This window comes from Lipophrys pholis (assembly GCF_963383615.2).
Source record: "Lipophrys pholis genome assembly, chromosome: 10".
NCBI classification, from domain to species: Eukaryota; Metazoa; Chordata; class Actinopteri; order Blenniiformes; family Blenniidae; genus Lipophrys; species Lipophrys pholis.
The window spans coordinates 14,524,795-14,544,756 of NC_137640.1; the positions used below are offsets into that span (position 1 = coordinate 14,524,795).

The window sequence follows — 19,962 nt, forward strand, 5'->3', positions numbered from 1 at the left end:
TTGGGCTGACATGGATGCAAGGAGGGGAGGTGAAAAGAAGTGGGGGGGGGGTGAGTGGCTCTCAGTCCTTTTCCTTGCTTTGACCCAGTGGCTTCTCCCGATGTTGAGGTACACAAGTGCAGCTTGGCGGCTCAGTGGTAAAACGTGGAAACAAGGTTGAAGCGCCGCAGGGCATGGGGTCCCCCCAAAAGACCCTCCACCACATCTCCACACAAAAGGAACTGGCTCCTCTTTTTTGGATTCTTTTAATTAACACTTGCATTGAAGCTCGAGGCATTCACGGGCCAATACAGGGAAAGAATTTTCTCTCTCCTTCACCCCCTCCTTTCCTTCTCCCCTTCAACCCTTTTTTCCCCTTCTCTACCCTTCTTTCTCTCCCTTCCTCTCCCTTCATTCTTTCTGTGTTTCATTTTTTCTTTTCTGGTGTAGGCAGTGTTTAGATTAGGTGTCTGGCTGTGAGTGTGAGATAATTACCACTGACAGCTGCAGTGAAGGCAACCAAAACCACAGTATACTACCTTACTCCACTATGCCATTTATGAAGAGATTGAAGAACAGAGAAACTGAGGGGGGGATTAGAGAATTAAAAAAAACAAAAAAAAAAAAGGAGCAGGATTGAGGCAACGATAAAGATGAGAAAGTGTGTAAACATGTGGAAAACTAAGACCAGACAGGAAAACAAAAAAGGAGAGCTGGATTACTTGGTCCAGGCTACTTTGAGTGAGCCAAGCTGCTGATAAGTACAAAGCTAGAAACTAATAAATGACTGCTGGGATCAGCAGGATGCCTAACAGTGGGAAAAGTGGTATCATCTCTCCAACATGGTGTTGTACTTCTACGCTCGCACACAGTAGGGAAGCAGAATTATGCTCACCCTTCAATTAAAAAGTGCTGCTGATACTGATGATTCAACTTATTTGAAAAAATAAGCTCCTCTTAAACTAAGCTGTACGATGTCTTCTGCTCTCTTTTTCAACTTAAGAATATAAATTTCATTATAAAAATCAGGTAGTCTTTCATCATCACTGTGTGTATTTAACAAACCTGCATTTACAAATGAGTGACAACATAGTGTTTAATGGCTGTAAAGCTCCATTTCTCTTAAAAAATAAGTCTGTCTGGCATATTGCAAAAGTCATTATTGTGACATACATAATATACATATAGGAAAATACTGACTGAACTGCAAGGAATTATGTTTCCGTGCACTGCAAAATAATGTTCTGCATATTAACAATGATAGAATAATAAATATTAAAAAAACAATTGTAGTTACTGAACCTAAGTTTTTATTTTTCTTCATGAATTGACAGCTCTTAATTATTTCATACCAGTTTGCCAAAGAGCAGGAGACAGAAGACAACATAGTATAATATCTAGCAAGAGGTTTACTTTTGCCCAATTCCATTTGTATAGTCTCGTGCGTTGATGTATTGTCAAAGTATATTTATGTTTAAGATACATTTCTCAAAGTATCAAAAATTTATGAAAGGACAAAGTGTGAAAGCATTAAGCACCAGAAGTATTTAATCTTGTACTCTGGTAGAGTTACAAACTTAACATCAGCTTTTGGGAGAGAGGTATTAATTGCGATCAAGCTTATGAAAACAAACTTCTTCCTCCATAAATAAACTAGAGACGGGGGCAGACCAACACAGTTCTGAACGTCACCTCAAGGCTTCCAGTTGTGTCTGGAGGGGCTCTGCCTGAGTTTGTGAATGGGACATGTTGCTACGGAAACCACTTGCCCCCCCCCCCCCCCAATAAATCCCTGGTTTCACGGGCCCTTTTCAGGTAGTGGAGGATTGCATTAATACCAGCTTGGAAATGGAGGGAGGTGCTGCCCTACAAGGCAAGGCACCTCGGAGGCTCTGCGGCATTAATACATTAGCAAACACCATGAAACACTGCATAAATGTCAGCAATTACTGGCAAGAAGGAGGGGTGGGTGGCAGTGGAAGGAGGAGAAGAGGAGGGGATGTAATAAGGATGTCCTTCTGGCTGTCAATCACTCCAACAGATGTGCAGGAAGGACTGTCAATCAAAACCTCTCCAGTGAAATGAGGCCTATCTGGAAACTGTTCATGCTAAATTGTCTTGGCGAAGGCGAAGCACCCGGAGGGGTCAAGGGAAGAGCTTCAATTGGGCACATTCCCAACAGCAAGGGAAAGTTAATATCCTGATGGCCCTTGAAATCAGCTGTTGTAAAGACCTCTGTCATTACTTTCGGCAGTCTTCGCAGCAGATTTGTCAAAGCCACGAGAATCAGGAGGAATTTAAAGGCAGTGCTAGATCTTGGTATTTGCAAATAATGCCGGAGTATTTGTCCTAATCTATTTGGAATAAAATGAATTTCATCTAGTTTTAACTGTAGCAAAGTCCAACATACTTTTCTCTGACTGGGAACTTTTTCCAGTCCTCAAAAAACTGTTGGTTTTAATGCAGTAAAACCAAAGAAAATTAAAAGAAATGCTGAACTAAACATTTAGGGGGGGGAAAAAAAAAAGTGTCACCACAAATGATCCACAACTTGACGAGTTGGGCGAGTATTACAGACTGCATTCTAATCAATCAATGAGAACTACTGGAAAACCAAAAAGGGAAAAAATATCAAACTTCTGTGCTGTAAAAAAAACATCAGATTGTTTTATTTAAATCTGATTTGAGTCATTCAAGGGTTAGGGTTATCTGAAACATTATGCTGTAAATGTTTATTTTTCTGCTTTCCAGTTGCCTTCAGTGCTACGAAACATAAAACTAGAATCTCCTTTCCTCAAAAAAAAAAAGAAAAAAAGAAAAAGTTGTTCCATTCTACATTTCTCGACGCTGCAAGTCAAGACAGCAATGCAGGCAACACTGGAGCAGAACTGGATGTACGAGTCACAGAAACACAGACGCATAAATAGAACAATAGTGAAACACTGTTTATGCCAACATCAAAATGCACAAAGCCATCTTGAAAACTAAACTCGGGATTCTTGAAGCTTCTCCAAGTTTATCCTCCGGATATTGATGTAAAAAGAGCGGGTGTTTAATATCTCAACTCTGCAACAATGAAAACAGCTCAGAGTTTTGGGCCCTGGGGCAAGAGAAAACCAGCGTTAGCATATGGATGAAAATGAAAATATGAAAACCTATATTAGCAAGTACACGACGATCACACAATTAGGTGTGTGTGTGTGTGTGTGTGTGTGTGTGTGTGTGTGTGTGTGTGTGTGTGTGTGTGTGTGTGTGTGTGTGTGTGTGTGTGTGTCTTTTCAAAAACTTTTTGGAATATAAAAAGGATTTATAATACTTGTTTCACCAGGTCTATGTCATCTACCTGCTAGAAATGAGCATCACCTCAATGCTGCTTCGTGCCACTTCCACGTCCTTTAATACTCAAGCTTCCTGCATCTAATACCACATACAAGAACAGCGTACTGAATAAACTGATCTGTTGTTCCCCGTCATTTGAGCATTAAATGTCCTGATCCAATTTCTATTCTTCCTCCAGCTTGAAACAACTTAAGAGCACAATAAACAATGAAACACATTGAGTGGACTGTATTGGGGGGGTTTCTCTGAAAGGTGAGAATTTCTTTCTGACCAGCTATTTTCTTACACTCCAACAATGCACAACGTTAATTAAACTAACATCTCATCAACTCGAATAACTTTCTCAGAAGACAAGAATAACTCACAGAAGAAACGTATACTTTGAACTAACTGACTATTCGGATGAATTATGTCACAATAAATGGGGTCTTTGTGTACACAAGAAACCAACTTCACTAGAGGGGCGACACCAATGGTATTGGCATTTAACATTTTTAGAATATGAACTGGTGGTGCAGTCTCCACTATAGTCCGAATTCTTTGTTTTGGGAGAAAATTAGATGAATTTGTAAAAAAATGTTTTACTTTTAATCACATTATTATTATTATTATTTTTATATTCTGCATCACTGTAAGAAATTAGGATTAGGATTCAAACCAAATGTATTTCTATATAATCTTCAAATTCCACAACTATTTTAATGCAGCCAAGACATGAAATGAGAAACGTGAAAAAAGTCTTTCAAACTGACCATTAATGCAATTTAAACTATGTAATTTGCAAATATTTTCAGAGTTCAGTGTATGAGCCACAGCTCAGTTACTGTGGTGAAGTATCACTCACCTTAAGACAGCACATTTGAAAATGTGAATATGCACACAAATGCAAACGCATAGGTAAACATAAGAGATATCACACACTTGAAGGCAAAGCAGAGTTAAGTAGTAATCGATTCCACTATGAGTGGGATAGTGTGTGGAGCTAAACATAATCTTAGGCCTCTGACTGCCATGTTTATTGGCCCAAACCCCGGGAGATGAGACTCGGCTAATGAGCTAGACACTAACACTGGCTCCCTACCCGCCTGCTAGGCCAGCCAAGCCCCGGGCTTTCTCTGTTAATACCTTCAGACGTTTCAATAAGAGGGCTATGGCGAGTGCAGAGGCCATTATTACATTTCTGTCTCTTCTCTGTGCTTTTTAATATCTCTTCAACCAGGAAACACAGACACTGCAGATGTGTGTTCGCTGAGTGCTGACCGGCCCCATGACGCCACAATGAGCTGAAATCTATTCATGAATCCAGGCCGTTATTTCCACAGCTACCTAAGGAGAAAAGCCAAGGCCCACTAAGAATCAGCACACAAAATGCAAAGATAACACCAATAATACATGTAATCCTTCAACATCTTAACATTAAACTGAATATTCATCAGTGAACCTTTACAATCAATCTTTGCTCTTGTGGTCTTTTATTTGTTGGGGGGGCCTGAGGAACCACAATCTCCAACCTCAATTCAGAGGAAACTAACACACCTAATATCCTGAACACTTATAAAATGTGGTTTGCTCTATTCCTCTTTCAATGAGAAGCGGAAACTTGCAAAGCTGTGGTTCCAAAGCTGAACAGTAAATCATTTGGTACAGAAAAGCAGAAGCTTGTTCACCCAAAAGGGGTCAGTCATTGTGCCACATGCCCGCAATGAGCTCTCAGCTTTGCAGTAAGATTTGTATTTTCAGTTGCATTGCCAGGGTATTTACTGATCACATAATTGGAAGTCTACAAATATAATGCTAACAATGGTAAATCTGCATCATAGCAGTATGGTTTGTTTGGTGGTTACTGGCTTTACAATTGGCTGCTCTGAGCTGTGATGGAACAAAATAAAGCAAACAATCTTCTGTGGAGTAAAGGGATACATAACCTTTTGTGCACAACAATGGGTGCAATGTTGTTGCCTTCAATGCTAATCCAAAAGCTTTACTTTGAGCCATAAAAACAGGTGCAGTTATTGTTATTTTAAGTTTTTGATATTTGAATAATGGGCCACAGACAAATCATGGGCTACAGTCAAAGTGACTGTATCCACCAGTGTAAAGTATATATATATAAAAAACAGTTTATCCTTATTAGTCACAACCATGCACTGCCCTTGCAGCCACTTCCATCATACAGGACACATAATAAAGGATGAAAATGAAGAAACAATGTCAATATCAATGCTCTAAACCAAACAATGGTCACATAGGTCTAAAAAGAAAATGTTAGGGAGGGGTTAACACAAGAATGTGTGCGCAACAGCTTCCCAATGTAGCATGATAAACCATGCCAAACAATTAGCATGGGAACACATATGCTATCAAAGAAGGGCTGTGACAAAAGGGGTCAGAGGTTCCTCAAGGTTCTGGATGAGGGCCACCTCTGATCAGCTTGACTGGGTGTGGAGTGAATGGCTGGGAAGAGCAACCCCTGGACAGGAAAGGTCAGTGGGACTCAATGATGTGAGCTTTAATGTCCACAGATAGGGGGCACAGGATGGAACCGTCTTTGACGTCTTAATTAGCTCCAACGTCTTACTTTCATGCTTCTGACAGATGGTTTTGGCGTGGAACGCACGAGTGGAACTGTTTCAAATGTAACTTGGTTAAATAATGCCAACTATTAACCTGTGAACAGTGATTACATCCAGTGACTTTGAAAACACAGTTTTATTCCTACAAAATGTATAATATATAACCTGCATTTATGGCACAAATAAAAGTTAAGACGTTCTATCATTTATGGTATTTCTGTGAAATTGTAGATTATGTGTGTGCATATGAAACTTACAGAATCATCGGATGCTGATGCAGGCCATCCCTCCCACTGCTGATGCCGTACTGGGATGTTGGTCAAGTCTGACACATTTCTCTTCACCTGCAAAAGGGAAAACATTACAAACTGTTACCCCACGCTAAAAGGTCGAACTGAGACACAACTGGGCCAATAGTCTGGGCAGCAAACAGAGGAAAAAACAACAAATTAGAATAAAAGCTCAAATATAACTCCACACCAAGAGCTTCAAACTATGTGAATTATAGGATTGGAAAAGTATTTCTTTGAGCACATGAATACAGTAAACACAATGTGTTAAATTTCTGCAGCTTTCTTTCATTCAGATGCGTGAAGGAAAAACAAGAAAGGAGGCCCAGAATGAAGGAGGACTTCAGTCAAAAGGATAGAGGAGAAAAAAATATATGAAAAGACAGGCAGTGTTATCAGCATTCTTCAGATGCCACAGCTAATTCCCAGCAACAACAGCTCCACACTCTGAAATGAACAGTATTTCTCTTCTCCCATTCATGCGCGGACGCTGCATCTACATCACTTAATAACATTCCTCGGTTTTAAACAGTTAGCAGCTGGCGGTGCCTGTCCTACCAAACGCCGTGTTACACCGTCCAGTGGGTTGTTGGTTTAAAGCCCTAACGCCAGCCTGATGTGCGCCCGTCCAGGTTGATCAAAGCCCCGTCGGCGTCTGAGTGCTGGCGGCCGTGGATTCTGGCGCATTTGGTCGGCAGAAATCTGCCATTCAGACCCGCAGGGCTGGACACTGATGCTGAGAAAACTTTCTATTGTAGAGCAAATATCCCTCAAATACACAAGACAAATCCTGTCCTTTGTAAAACGCACCGAGAAGAGATGGATCCTTGGATATGTTCAGGCTAGTCAGAGTGGTGGAAACTTAAAGAATGCTACAAATACAAAGCAAAAGCCAATCTTAAAGCAGGAAAGTGTCTGCAAAACACTGAACTGTAGAGAGAATGGGCGCAGACTGTGGTTGGCAGCAAACACCTTTGTACTTCTTAACACTGCACATCCAGTTGCATGATATATATTAACTTGTGTAGCTGTCTGAAAACATAAAGAAAATTACTTTTATATATTAGTTCTTTTTTTCCTTTTTTTTTTTATCATGGAAACAGAAATCATAATCTATTTGTGCTGGACCGAGCAGCGCAAAGCAATTCACCATACAAACAAGTAGAGGAAAAAAATAAAAAGGAACAATAATGAATGAGTGGCACAACCATTCTTTGTCTTTCTATCATAAATCCCACACCACACGGCTCAGTGCCTATCCTTATGAAGAGAGGCTATGGGCAGGATAGCAGACTGGGGTCAAAGCGGGTGGCCAGTGTTATTACAGAGTGTAATATCTATGTTTGACCAGCCAGACTACAGGGATTTGACTGACCGGCTGGCCGGCCGATGAATAGAGGGGAAAAGGGAGGAAAGGAGAGGCATAAACACTAGTAATGAAGAGGCTGCTGTCAGAGGTTAAAGCAGCATCAGAGAAACAACAAACTAACGCCCACCACAGAGAGAGCGAAGGTGAGAGGTGGAGGGGGAGGAAGAGGAGGAGGAGAAGGAGAGCAGAGGAGGACAGCAAAAGACACCTGGCAGAAGACAATCTGATCTTACCCAGAAAGAAAACAGCGACACAGCAAGCCTGTGCACCTGAAACTACACCACCAGAGTCTCCGGGCAGTCATCCAGCCCTCTGTGACACATGAATACGCTGCTTTTATTAGACTCTGATAAGGGCATGTGAAAAACAAATAAAGTATGCGTGGAATACAAAGCAACCCACATTCAAGGTGACACACAGGCTTCCCTTAAATTAAGCAGGTAGCTGAAATGTTTGTTGCAGCCTTAGTTACAAAAGCATTATATGGCGGGCACAGCAGCCATCCCACAGTACTGTCTAATGCTGCCCCCTATCTTCCACAACAGCCATCTGAGAAATACCTTAGACTCCAACTAATAAACAATTACATGATATTACTGACTCCTAGTAATATGTTTTAAATTGTGACGTATCCTCTAAAAAAACTGATAAAACTTGCTTTGCTTATCAAATTAAAACAGTACTTTTATCATGTGATATTTGTATGCCTTAATAAATAGAACTTCAGCGACTAATGACACGGATCTATTACCTGACTTGTAATTAAAGCAGCTAAAATGTGAAGCCAAAGCTGAACAGAGTGGAACAGGATTTTGACACAAATCTAATAAATCAGTGCTGTTGGGATGTACAAGCCAGTTCTACACAACATTAGCTGGCCTGGTGGTGGAGCTAAGCTGCTGGGCACTACGCCTCACGGCAAAATTAATGATCCAATCATTGTAAATGCCAATTGCCTGTAATCCCTGACTGGAAGCAAATCAAAGAAAAGGAAAGGTTTCCGTTAAACAGTCACAAGCGCTCTCTCTCCTGTTCTTTCTTCATCTCCCCAAGGCACCAGATGCCTTTCTTTCACTCCCTTTTCGATCCAACCTTCCTTTTCTCAGCTCTGTAGCCCTGTCTGCATTTGGGTCCTATATGTCTCCCAGCTGCGGAGTAGGGATGGGGCCCAGGCCCAGCCCTGGGGGGGCAGTAGACGATGGAAATCCCAAGGACAACTGGTCTGGTCACGGACAACTCAGGACCCAGCAGCCATTCCTATTCTACCCTCTACTTCCCTGGCAAACATTTGCTCTCCAGCTTAGCTCAGAAGCTAGCCAGCAACTTACCCCCACACCCTTGTCTGGTAATGCCAATCAGAGTCTACCCAGCCTTGAGCTCCAGAGATGTAGAAGAAAGAAGGTGGAAAAGAGACACTGGGAGAGAGAGATTGAGAAAGAAGGAATAGAAAGGGAGGGGTAAGGGCAGTTCCCTTAGAGCCACAAGGCAAAGCCAGAGTCTTTGGCAAAGACAAACAAGAAGAGAAGACTCCATCCCTATTGATATGCACAAGCAGGGACCATCGGTTAGTCTTGAGCTAAGACAAAAGAGAGAAAAGAGAGAAAAAGGTGCTCTGTAGTGGAGTCCATATGTGTGAGTGGACACAGTTTGCGTAGAAAAGGGAGTAGGCTGAATATGGTGTTACTTCTTTGTTGCATTCTTAAGTCTTTCTATGTTGACAAAAATGAGTTCTTGTAGTTATGGGAGCCGTTTCTATCGTATTTACGTCAAAATGCTTTAATCCAATTCCTCATCCCATCTTTACAAAGCAATTTCACCGAGATTATACACCACCACTACTCAGTCTGATGACTGCACTTGCACCTGTAGCTGGCAATTGAACTTTTCTAAGACAACCCTGGCATGGGGTTATACACAAGACATATGTAGGTTAAAGTTGTGGGTCTCATTTTCACTGCAGGGGATCCTTGAGATGCCTAAAGACAAGCATATGTAAGGAAAAGACCACGACATGCGGGCCTGTTTAAGCCCACATTGTCCTTTCTCCATCCCCTATCGCCTCTTACAGCACCCCCACCAAGCCAACAGTCCTTTGCCTCCTTTCTGTGTCCATGGTTCCCCCCTCCCACACCACAGGGACCCCTCCCTAGTGTTTGTAATCCCAGCAGAAACACTTAAGGTTCACAGTGGGTGCTCATCAAAACCATCTGCCTGAGAAGAGAGTGAGGGAGAAAAAGAGGGATGATGGAGGGGGGTGAAAAAAATGTAAAAAGAATGAGACAGAAGTCCAGGGAGGCAAGTTGCCTCCAGTTCAAATGCTGGTTTTACTAATCTGTTCAATTAGCACCATTACAAGCTCTGCTAGTAGCCCGATTATTATTAGCGTAATCGTCACCAGCACATAAAAAACACATTTAAACCACAGTAGCTGCAGCTATCAAGAAAGGATAAAAACCTCTTAATATAAAATACAAAAAAAACAATATAACAGTAAAAAAAAGTGTATATATATATATATATATATATATATATATATACACACACACAAACTATAAAAGAACTGTGGGTTTGACAACAATCAAAAACTCAAATATCTACAAATCCAACATGTCTAGTGCAAATGGTGATTATTTAATTTACAAATAGGAAATGATTGACCATCACACCTGATCAGTTTGGGGAGTGTGTTTTCTCTACCTGTGACAGCAGGCTACACGCTGAATAATAAATGGTGGATGCTCAGGTCTCGCTCTGCAGTGGTAGCTCTGCAGGGTAGTAATGCTTTGGTGTGTGTGGGAGAGTGCTGATTTGAACTCATATGGGCCCAAACATTGACACAGATGCACATGCTTACTCATCTACATAGGCAAGCAAGCACACACTTATATTTTCATGCTCCTTAACCTTTAATCCATTTGCAGCTGTGATAGTAATAACAAATAGATAGAGGTGTACTGCCTTCATACTGGGTCCAGAATGAGTATCTATAAATATTTCAAAGGCTGCCAAATCTACTGTTTAGTTTTAGATGAAGAAAATGAATAGACTCTTTCGATTTCCATTGCTCCTGCATGCTTAGATCAAACAATGTTCAGTCATTTAAACTGCCTTCTAGACTGCTGAGAGGGGGAGAAAGACGAAGCACGGGGAGAGTGGGGAGAAATAGAGGGAGGCTGTACCAAACTGCAGCTGTGAGAGTAATTATGTGCTCTGAAATGTGATCATTTGTGATGAATAATGAATCGATGGCTGAGATAGACTAGCAATGTTTGGAAAATGGAATGAAAGCTCTGTTCTGGGAGACTGGAATCAGGTACAATAATATTTATACGAAAGCCTGTGGGTGCATTACTGGGAACCTTTGGTGTGACTATGCACAAAAATGCTTTTATGGTGTCCTGTAAGGTCTGTGTCTACACGCTTTGTTGGGGTCATACCTCCTGTATGGTTCTGAAGCCGGGGAAGTTGAGGTTGTAGTCCCTCTGAGCCTCACGGTGGGTAATGACCAGCAGGAAATTCTGGTTTAACGACTCTTGGAGAGCACTAAATAATGGTGGAAAAATGAAAACACTGTAAGAATTACTCGGAACCACTGTAGAAGAAATTAAAAAACAGGAATTAATGCAAAGAGACATTATAAACATAATATCATACAATATGAGGACGCAAGAGAAATAAAAGACAGAGGAAAAAAAAAAACATGAGTAAGAGTAAAGGGCAAGCTTAAACTTGTCAACTGGTGGTAGCCTGCTGGCGTACGGGGAGGTGGGTGCCTCCTCAGGGGGGCTGTCACCCACTTTACTGGTTGTGTTTTAACAAGCCTGGTCAGGGCTATGTTCAGCTCAGCAGGATTCTACGTCTATGACCACCTGCACAGTAACAGCATGGAGTCCACAAACCTGCATTTATACCAACAAAGCTGGAGACTATTAAGAAATAAACTGGGGGGTGGGGGGGGTCGTTATTTCGTTCATAAAGTATCATCAACGTACTCAGTGATCAGGGTGTTAGAAAGAAAAAAAAGACAGTGATAAATACAGCACTAGTACTAGAGGGTCAAAAATATTAAAAACCAAAATGCTGTACATTTTTTTCTGGTCTACACCTGAAATAATAATGTAAAAATACAGTGTACTGATAAAGAAATTCCCATCATAACTAGCAAAAATGCTAGCAATTCACGTTTTCCTTTTCATCTCAATGCATAATCACTGAGCATTAATAGAGGAACGAACGAGCAAAGGTGCATCCAGGTGACAGCATCGATTCTGGACAGACATCAGTCGCTTATACTCTAACCTACAGCAGTGTCAAATACGCAGTTAGAGAAGAGGAGGTGGGGGAATCAACTTTTGGAAGCTTCATTTACAATAAGCTGTGAGGTTAAGTAGCGTTTTGAGCAAACGCTGGGTCTGTGATGCTGAATAGCAATGGGAGGCTTAAAGGCCGAAACAGGCACTTAATCAGGGCTCAGAATCGAAGGAGAGGAGAAGAGTTGAGAGAAAGAGAGGGATGAGGGAATTAATATGTAGCGCACACATTAATTATGCAATCACACCCTTAATCTGCGCAGATCTGGACGAGCTTATGTTAACAGAAGCTCAAATTTACTGTAATGACAGCATATTTACATTGACTAAAACTACGAAATCAATATGTAAATGTAATGTTTGTTGTAGCTAACTGGAGAAGATTGGAAATGTGTGGAGTGGGAAGGATGGATGCATATGTAATAGGGCTGAGCAGAAGGATGAGAGAGATGTGTGTGCATGTGTGCAAGCGGGAGAGAGAGTCAGGCAAAGAGAGAGAGAGGGAGAGAGAGAGAGGGAGAGAAGAAATGGAAGGGGTAGGGACACATAAATAAGGATCTAGCTAATATCACGATTATGTTTGGACACAGTCCCGAGCTGCTGCTGGCAGGCAGCGAGACTCCTAAATAGGCAGAGATAGAGGGTAAACTGAGAAGAAGTGTTACTCTGTCCTTCCAAGCAAAGAAAGAACATCTTATCAGTCATTTATGGCAGGCCGACGAGCCATTTGGTATGTGCGTGGGTGGAGTTCTGTTCAAGATTTACTTTGAAAAATCAGATTGGTGATTGTGCTCTATAGTACAGAGATACTTAAATAAACGCATTCAGGGTGGGGAAATCTGCTATTCTGAGCCAGTCATTCCCGTGCTGCTCCCATCTGCCTCAGAAGGCTTGCTGGTTCATATACAAACAGCAAAACCATGTTTCAAGTCTAATACATCTTTGAACTGCTTTCACCACTGATGTTTTCAGAACTGCTGTCTTTTGATAGAGGCAGGGCCCTCCAGCAGTTTGGGGTTGAAATGTGGATGTCTCACTGTTTGCTTCTGCTTTCAGAGGTCTCTTTCTCACTCAACACACACACACACACACCGGTGACATCCAGGTCGGCCTGCAACATCTCTGGAGGCACTTGACATGGCATAAGGGTGTCGAGAGGAAAATGTCATTTAACTTTATGGACAGCAAAAATGGAGCAATTTGCAGGGGGAGAAGAGCAGGCTAAACAGATTGGTTTCATTCTGAGGTAAGCCCATTGCCTAAGCTGCGAGTCCCCGCGGCACAGAGCAGACTCTAGACCTTATTAAACTAGCACTGCCAGGCACATTGATGCACACACGCACGCACAATGTGACATGTGCCGGCAAAACACAAATACCCATACTGAGACACACCAGCGTCTCACACACATTCTCCTGAACCTGCCACTGACATAAACTGACAACCGTAATGTCTGTTTTCACTGTTGGAGTACATGAAGACACGCAGACACGTCTTGGCTCTAATAAGTAGAGAAGAAGGTACTGAGCCACACACAGGGTCTTACCTCCTCCACATTTTGCATCCACAACACAGCAGAAAAACTCGAAACCGTTCAGACTTTGCTCTGTTTTGATCTGCCATCTTGCCTTAAAGTTAACTAGCGTGATAAGCTGTTGGATGCCGCCCATTAGAGTGACTTTAGTTAACTGGCTCGGTTTTCCTCAAGCCCCCCTCCCTGTGTCTGTTACAGAATAGGTGACACACAGAACCCGCCTCAATAAAAGCTCACAGAACCTAATGGATAATTCTTTTCAATTTCAAACTTATTTGAGAGTTAAAATTAAGATACGCTTTGACTGACAAACACACTAACTGGGAGCAGGAGGAGAGTAAACAAGGAAGGAAACAGGCTCTACTGAAATATTCATCAATCCTTCATCATTTATGCAAAAGATTAGCTCCTCCTCAACACCCTCTTGTATTCACAGGCAGTCATCAACATGGCCACAGAAAAAAAAAAAAAAAACCTTCTTCATACCAGGCTTTAACACTGCAGTACTAACTGCACATCACATCACTAACTAAATAACTACCTGAGATGAATTGGTGCTCAAAGGAAAATCTCCCAAAGCCTGAAGATTTATTTCTAATCAAACAAGACAACCAAGAGGAGTTTGCTCAGCAGGATCATAATGACAGTGCAGCACTATTTAATCAGTCAGTTTGGTTTCGGTCTGTGTGCAGCATGAGCCAAGCTCTACAAAGTAATTGCCAGGGATATTACCATTTATGGGACATTTGCATTTTTACTCAGCAACAATTTGAAGCATATAAGCACTATGAAATTAAATTGGGGGGGGGGGGGGTATTGTCTAAAACTAAGACAAACTCCAATATAGTTTCATTAACCGCACTCACAATACACAATATATAATTAAACATAGTCATTCGATCTGAGAAAAATTGTGAAACTATTAAATCATGGCATTAGTAAAAAGACATTACAGAGGCAAAAAAAACATTCTGTGCTCTGTGGTATTTATGTTTGTGTCATAGTGTACAGTGAATTCCTACTGTAAAATGATGCAACTTCGTGGGTCTATAAAAAGTTTCAACCATGTCATCCAGTGCTTTGTCTTTATTTCATTTTTTATTTATATTACAAACACGGCAGGCTCCATTTCCCGTTTAAAAGAAAAACACATATAAAAGAAAGTCAATTGGTTTTCATTCAGGCATGCAGTATTTTGATATGTTGTACACAATTTGACAAAACACTAGAACCACAGTTGAGGGAACTTGTGAGGCAGCTACTGTAAATATTTGGTTATTCCTAGGAAAATACAAAGCCTACTTTTATTCACTTAGTGGCCCCTTAAGTATAATAACCCACACAGTATAATGCAATAATCTAATTTTGATCCAATGTTCAGGTTAAACACGGAGGAGTTTAATTTAAGGTTTTAGGTCACCAGGAGCTCTACTCTATTATGATGGATTGCATTATTTTCAAAGGTTTTCGACACATTCTGCCTCCCTCTCACAAGAGATTAGCACCACCTGTCAAAATAACATCATGCAGCCCAGCACCACCGTTAATTATGGCCTCCATAATAAACATAAACATATAATTACACAGTGCCGGCGCAAAATATGATAAACTTCATAAAAGGAAGAATTTATGGCAGAGCTGTTGTATTGAATTGTGTGAGATTATACTAGTGCACCCAATAAAGAGGCAACTGACTGTGTGGATATCTGAAGCAAACATTGTTGCCGGATGCATGTTTGAACACGGCTTTAGAGTGTGCAACATCCATCCAAGTTAAGACAAACAAACAGACAACTTAGAGCAGAATGAGATACATAGTTTTATGAAATGTTACTAATTAGATTTTCTTCTATTTTCAGATTAATCGCGGTTCATCTGATGATGCTAATCACATGCTGGAAATGGAACAAAAGATCTGGATTTTTTATGGCTTATAACAGGCGACTTGTAGGATGGCACGTCAAGACAACAGGAAAACTGTTGTATTGCAATTGGGTTTTTTTTTCAATGGATACAACACTATTTGTGACTGGTGTAACATCTGAAAGCGATCGCCACACTGTCCTTTAATGACATGTCAAGTACAGCATACGACATAATATTAACGCTATGTTCGGTTCTCTATTTTAAGCAACAGCAAATACAGTAAACAAAAAAACCCATTGTAAATGGGTAAATGTGACAAGACGGACTGTAATTTACATCATCTACAATAGATTCTCAACACATTTTCACATTTTTGGGGGGAAAAATGAAAGATAGTTGCTGAATTGCAACTAGCAGCAAACATGCTGACACGAATGAATGTCCCACTAACAGATGAAATATCATCAAAGTCATAAGTGTCTGTCAGGCTGCTCTTTTTTTACAGAGCGAGTAGTTGCAAATTTCACTATTAAGCTACGCAACTGTAATAAAGTCATGGGGAGTTTCACCAAGAGAGCACAACAGTAGCACGGTTTACACAGAGATCAAAACATAAGACCATTAAGAGGACGCATCATTACACCTATTTTTACTTTCCAACACTCGAATAAACAAGGCCAGTATAATGCTACAAATGTGATTGCCATGCCAGCGACCCCTTTTACACAAACAAATCCCTCATTGTGTGTCTGTGCATTCACACGTCAGACTCTCCAAAAAGGGCTTATGATTAATAAATGTCACTTCAACATAAAGATAAATATTCTTCATTCCCTTAATAACATATTTTAAAGTTGAATGTTGTTATATTATTTCACATCATCAACTTTATGGCCTTCACACACAGTAAGCTGTGTCTACTGCAACATATTTGCAGGCACTTGCATGAATATGTGGTGTGACTCAAGTTTATTTTTACTTCAAGCTAACAGCTTGTTTGGTCTCACTACAGGGGACTGCTCCTCTCATATTCTGAGATGTGTCACCTATTCTCTCCCAGTATGGCAGCAGGGTCAACACACACACACATGCACGCACACATGCACACCCACTCCTTTCAGCACAGACTGTCCACCATTAAAATAGTTGACACAGAATAATGAGTGCCTGACACCCAAAATGATATCGATAACACTTAGGGAAATGGCAACGGTGCTGCTAAAAAGACACAGCAGTTAGTGGGGGAGTGAGAAGATGAGAACAGGCAGAGAAGAGAGAGCAAGGGGATACTGGGGAGATGAGGGCCATTAGCTGCCAACACAATATAACTACCACTTAGCCTAACTAGCAGCCAAAGCGGCAAAATGCCAAATGAGTTCTTTCATAAGTGTTGTGCTGACTGGGCTATTGTAGGTGATTGTAGGAGAGCTATTTTTATTTTGAAGCCACTGTCAGCAAACAAGGATCAACAAAACACATACACACACACACACACACACACACACACACACACACACACACACACACACACACACACACACACACACACACAAACAAAATAAGAAAAACGAATATCTAATAGATGATAATTCTTTAAGACGAGTGCAAGAAATTAAGTACCCTGAAATGCTTTGATTATTTATTTTTTTGGAAGTAACAAATAATTACTACGACATTGACAGTATATTCAACAACACTAATAATAATGTCAGACAATTTAAAAAATATATATTTATATGATACGGTATAGAATCTTATATTATATATCTACATTTTTTGTTTCTTTATTTTTCTCTTAAAACCAGTATATGTCACTACCATTCTGGATTAGTACTCAATTAAAAATAGATATTTACCTCGATTAGATTGTTCTGGTTAACCAAAGGTTCACATAAATCCCTTAGACTAGTTTCTACAATAATAGTTACAGGCCTAAAAATAGTAAATAGATATAAAAACAAAATAGGCTTCTTGTTTTTAACCGAGCAGCACCGTACACTGTATATAAGTGAAACCATTTACATCCTAATCAGCTTCACGTTCCCAAGAGAATTCTGCAAATATCAGACAAAGTGATGGATGCCATTGTCTTTGTGCTGTGATTCAAACTCTAAGCAACAAAGCCACACAAATCCTGAGAAAAAAAATACATAAAATATTATTATTGACAATAAACTTGAATCTATTCCTACAACCCTGATGCCTCACAATAAAAATACAAAAGGATCTTGGTTATTTGACAATACAGAGGCACATGAGAGTAGGAATAATATTTCTTTGGAAGACGTTTACCTGCTGTGACTGTGTTACTGCTGTGACTTTGCATTGAGCTGACTGACATTTCAGAGCGAAAGCCTGCTAATACTACCATGTATTGAACCTCTGGATAGAGACGCTGCTTTTATAAAGTGTTCTCAGCAAATCTGTACTGTCTCTATGACATTGTGACTGTTGTGATTTAGAAGAGAAAGGGAATAAATAATAGATATGAAGCTGGGATATAATATCAACAGGTTTTGAAGATCAATATGTTAAAAAAAAAAAAAAAAAAAAACATAACCACAGCAAGCAACAATATCAGGCTGGAAAATACAAATAAAGGAGCAGAAATTGTTATTTACACAACACACAGAGATTGTGGCAGCAGACGCTCCCCTCGAAATGTCAAAATGGATATGGGAAAATGAATGTGCCCCAGCAGGTCAAATGTCTCTTATTAACTCAAAGAAAATGGCTTTTGATGGCTGGATACTGAATACATCTTCTACATAAATGGACAAAGACCGCCACCTACTGTTCCCTATTGGGAACTGCATGCATGTGACTACATACTTGAAAATGTGGAAGAGGAAGAAGATTCACAACAGTTTGACAGATGTATTTAAAAGAGTGGTAGTCTGATTACCTGTTATTGCTGGTGCTGGCTGTAGCAGCAGTTTCTGGTGTCAGGACGTACAGGGAGTTGTTCTTAGGCAGATGTAAACTTTTCAGCAATGTCTGATTAGACAAAAAGATAAGACAGCTTTAAAAGGGACAAATAAAGGACGACGAGTTACAGCTGGAGAGACAATGATTGCTAAGCAAAAGGAACTTGTGCTCAGATCATTTGGATGCACACACGTTCATTTCTAAAACCACAATCTCTTCCTATTAGTATTTTAAGGGAAGCCTTTCATTTTGCTCCTTCTGGCTAGAAATGGAAAACTCTTTTAAGAACAAATTTCTAGCCATTGTGGGACAAAAAACAGACTTAGGCTCAAGTGCAAAATGTTAATAATGTCAGGGTAGTTGGTTACCAGTACTGTCGTGTGCTTTGGAAATATGTTGTGGACATGATGATCTGATGTTACAAAGAGTGTCAGAAAAATAGACAATTAAAATGTCATTAAATACTTACATGGGAGCAACAAAATAAACTAGTATCCCTTGTGCATTTCTACTTTCTTGATACCCTATTGTAAGTGTATAAAAAATTGAAAGAAAGAAATGAAAACAAAATAGAGAAAATGAACTCACGCTATCAGACACATCGCCGTTCTTCCACCCTTTCAGTTGCATTTTAGACACTGGAACACCAAGTTGTGTCTCAAGGATTTCTTTGATGTTACCTGTGAGTTGAAATAACACAAAGACAAGAAGTCTTACTGTTTTTTTCCCCAACAGACAAGTAGTGTGTCCTGTGTGGAAGAGGAGACGTATACAAGTGTGTGGCTTTTTCTTTAATACGGGTCAACCTGACTTCCTCCACCGTACGGGGACTTAAGTCATCAATTGGGAAAGACATTGTGACTCCTTTTAAGGAAAATTCTTACATTTTCAGATCAGGTTAAAGCTGTGACACTTAAAAGTGGGGGGTGCACAAATACAATGGGGCGAAGACAGAGAGACAAGAATGGTTTTAATTGATCTTTTTTTAAATCACAAAAAATTTTAAAAGCAAAAGGTGTTTCAGAAAGAGGGAAGACAAAGCCTAGCCGCTTTAATAATTCCAAATCAGAGAAAAGAAAATGTCAAGACGCTTATCTTGGAGTTGGGTTTCAGTAAATGAACAAAATAAGGTTTTAGAATCAATCTTATACACACGGACTGCACACAGCATGAAGCCCAACAAATTAAAAAGAAGCCTGGAACGTGGACTTCTTTCACAGAAAACTCTAAATATTGTCAGCAGGAAAATTGTTGCAACAGCATCAGTGAACAACAAAGACATGCATGTTCACTACAGTGAATACAGTTACACAGTGATGTGAGCCGTCACGTTTGCCTTTGATGCTTAAAAAACTTTTTCTGTGCCCTGCAAGTTACACAATTCTTCAAACCTGGACCAAAAAAGTATTGCTGGCATAATGACAGTACTTACTTATGAGCCACAGACGTTTTAATAGAACAGACTCGGCCATACCCAAGTCTGGTCGAATGACGAAATGAAATGGCTCAGTTGGTAGAGTGGTCGTATGACAAACAGAAGGTCGCAGGTTCAATATCCATTATGACCATATGCCAAAATGTCCCAGGTACTGAAACCAAAATTGTGTGTGTGAAGTGCTTTGGGCACTGTTCTAATCAGTGAAAAGTGCTATATCAATGGCATCTAATGCTAGATGTTTTGTGTGTGTGTATATATATATATGTTATATATATTTATAACGTGTTCAATAAAAGGACCTGATCACTCCGTTACAGCTTTGTTGGGGTGGACAGC

At 40.3% G+C, this 19,962-nt stretch overlaps 1 protein-coding gene across 1 annotated transcript in view; it reads right to left on the reverse strand.

Annotated features, from left to right (window-relative positions):
* Positions 1-19,962, reverse strand: part of faf1 (Fas (TNFRSF6) associated factor 1) — a 72,622-nt gene that overhangs the window by 36,741 nt on the left and 15,919 nt on the right. The window contains exons 6-9 of the mRNA XM_080473401.1: positions 18,777-18,868; positions 18,166-18,257; positions 10,988-11,093; positions 6,149-6,235 (exon numbers count right to left, since the gene is read on the reverse strand). Coding sequence (XP_080329527.1) covers positions 6,149-6,235; positions 10,988-11,093; positions 18,166-18,257; positions 18,777-18,868 — 377 coding nt within the window. The remainder of the gene's footprint in view (positions 1-6,148; positions 6,236-10,987; positions 11,094-18,165; positions 18,258-18,776; positions 18,869-19,962) is intronic.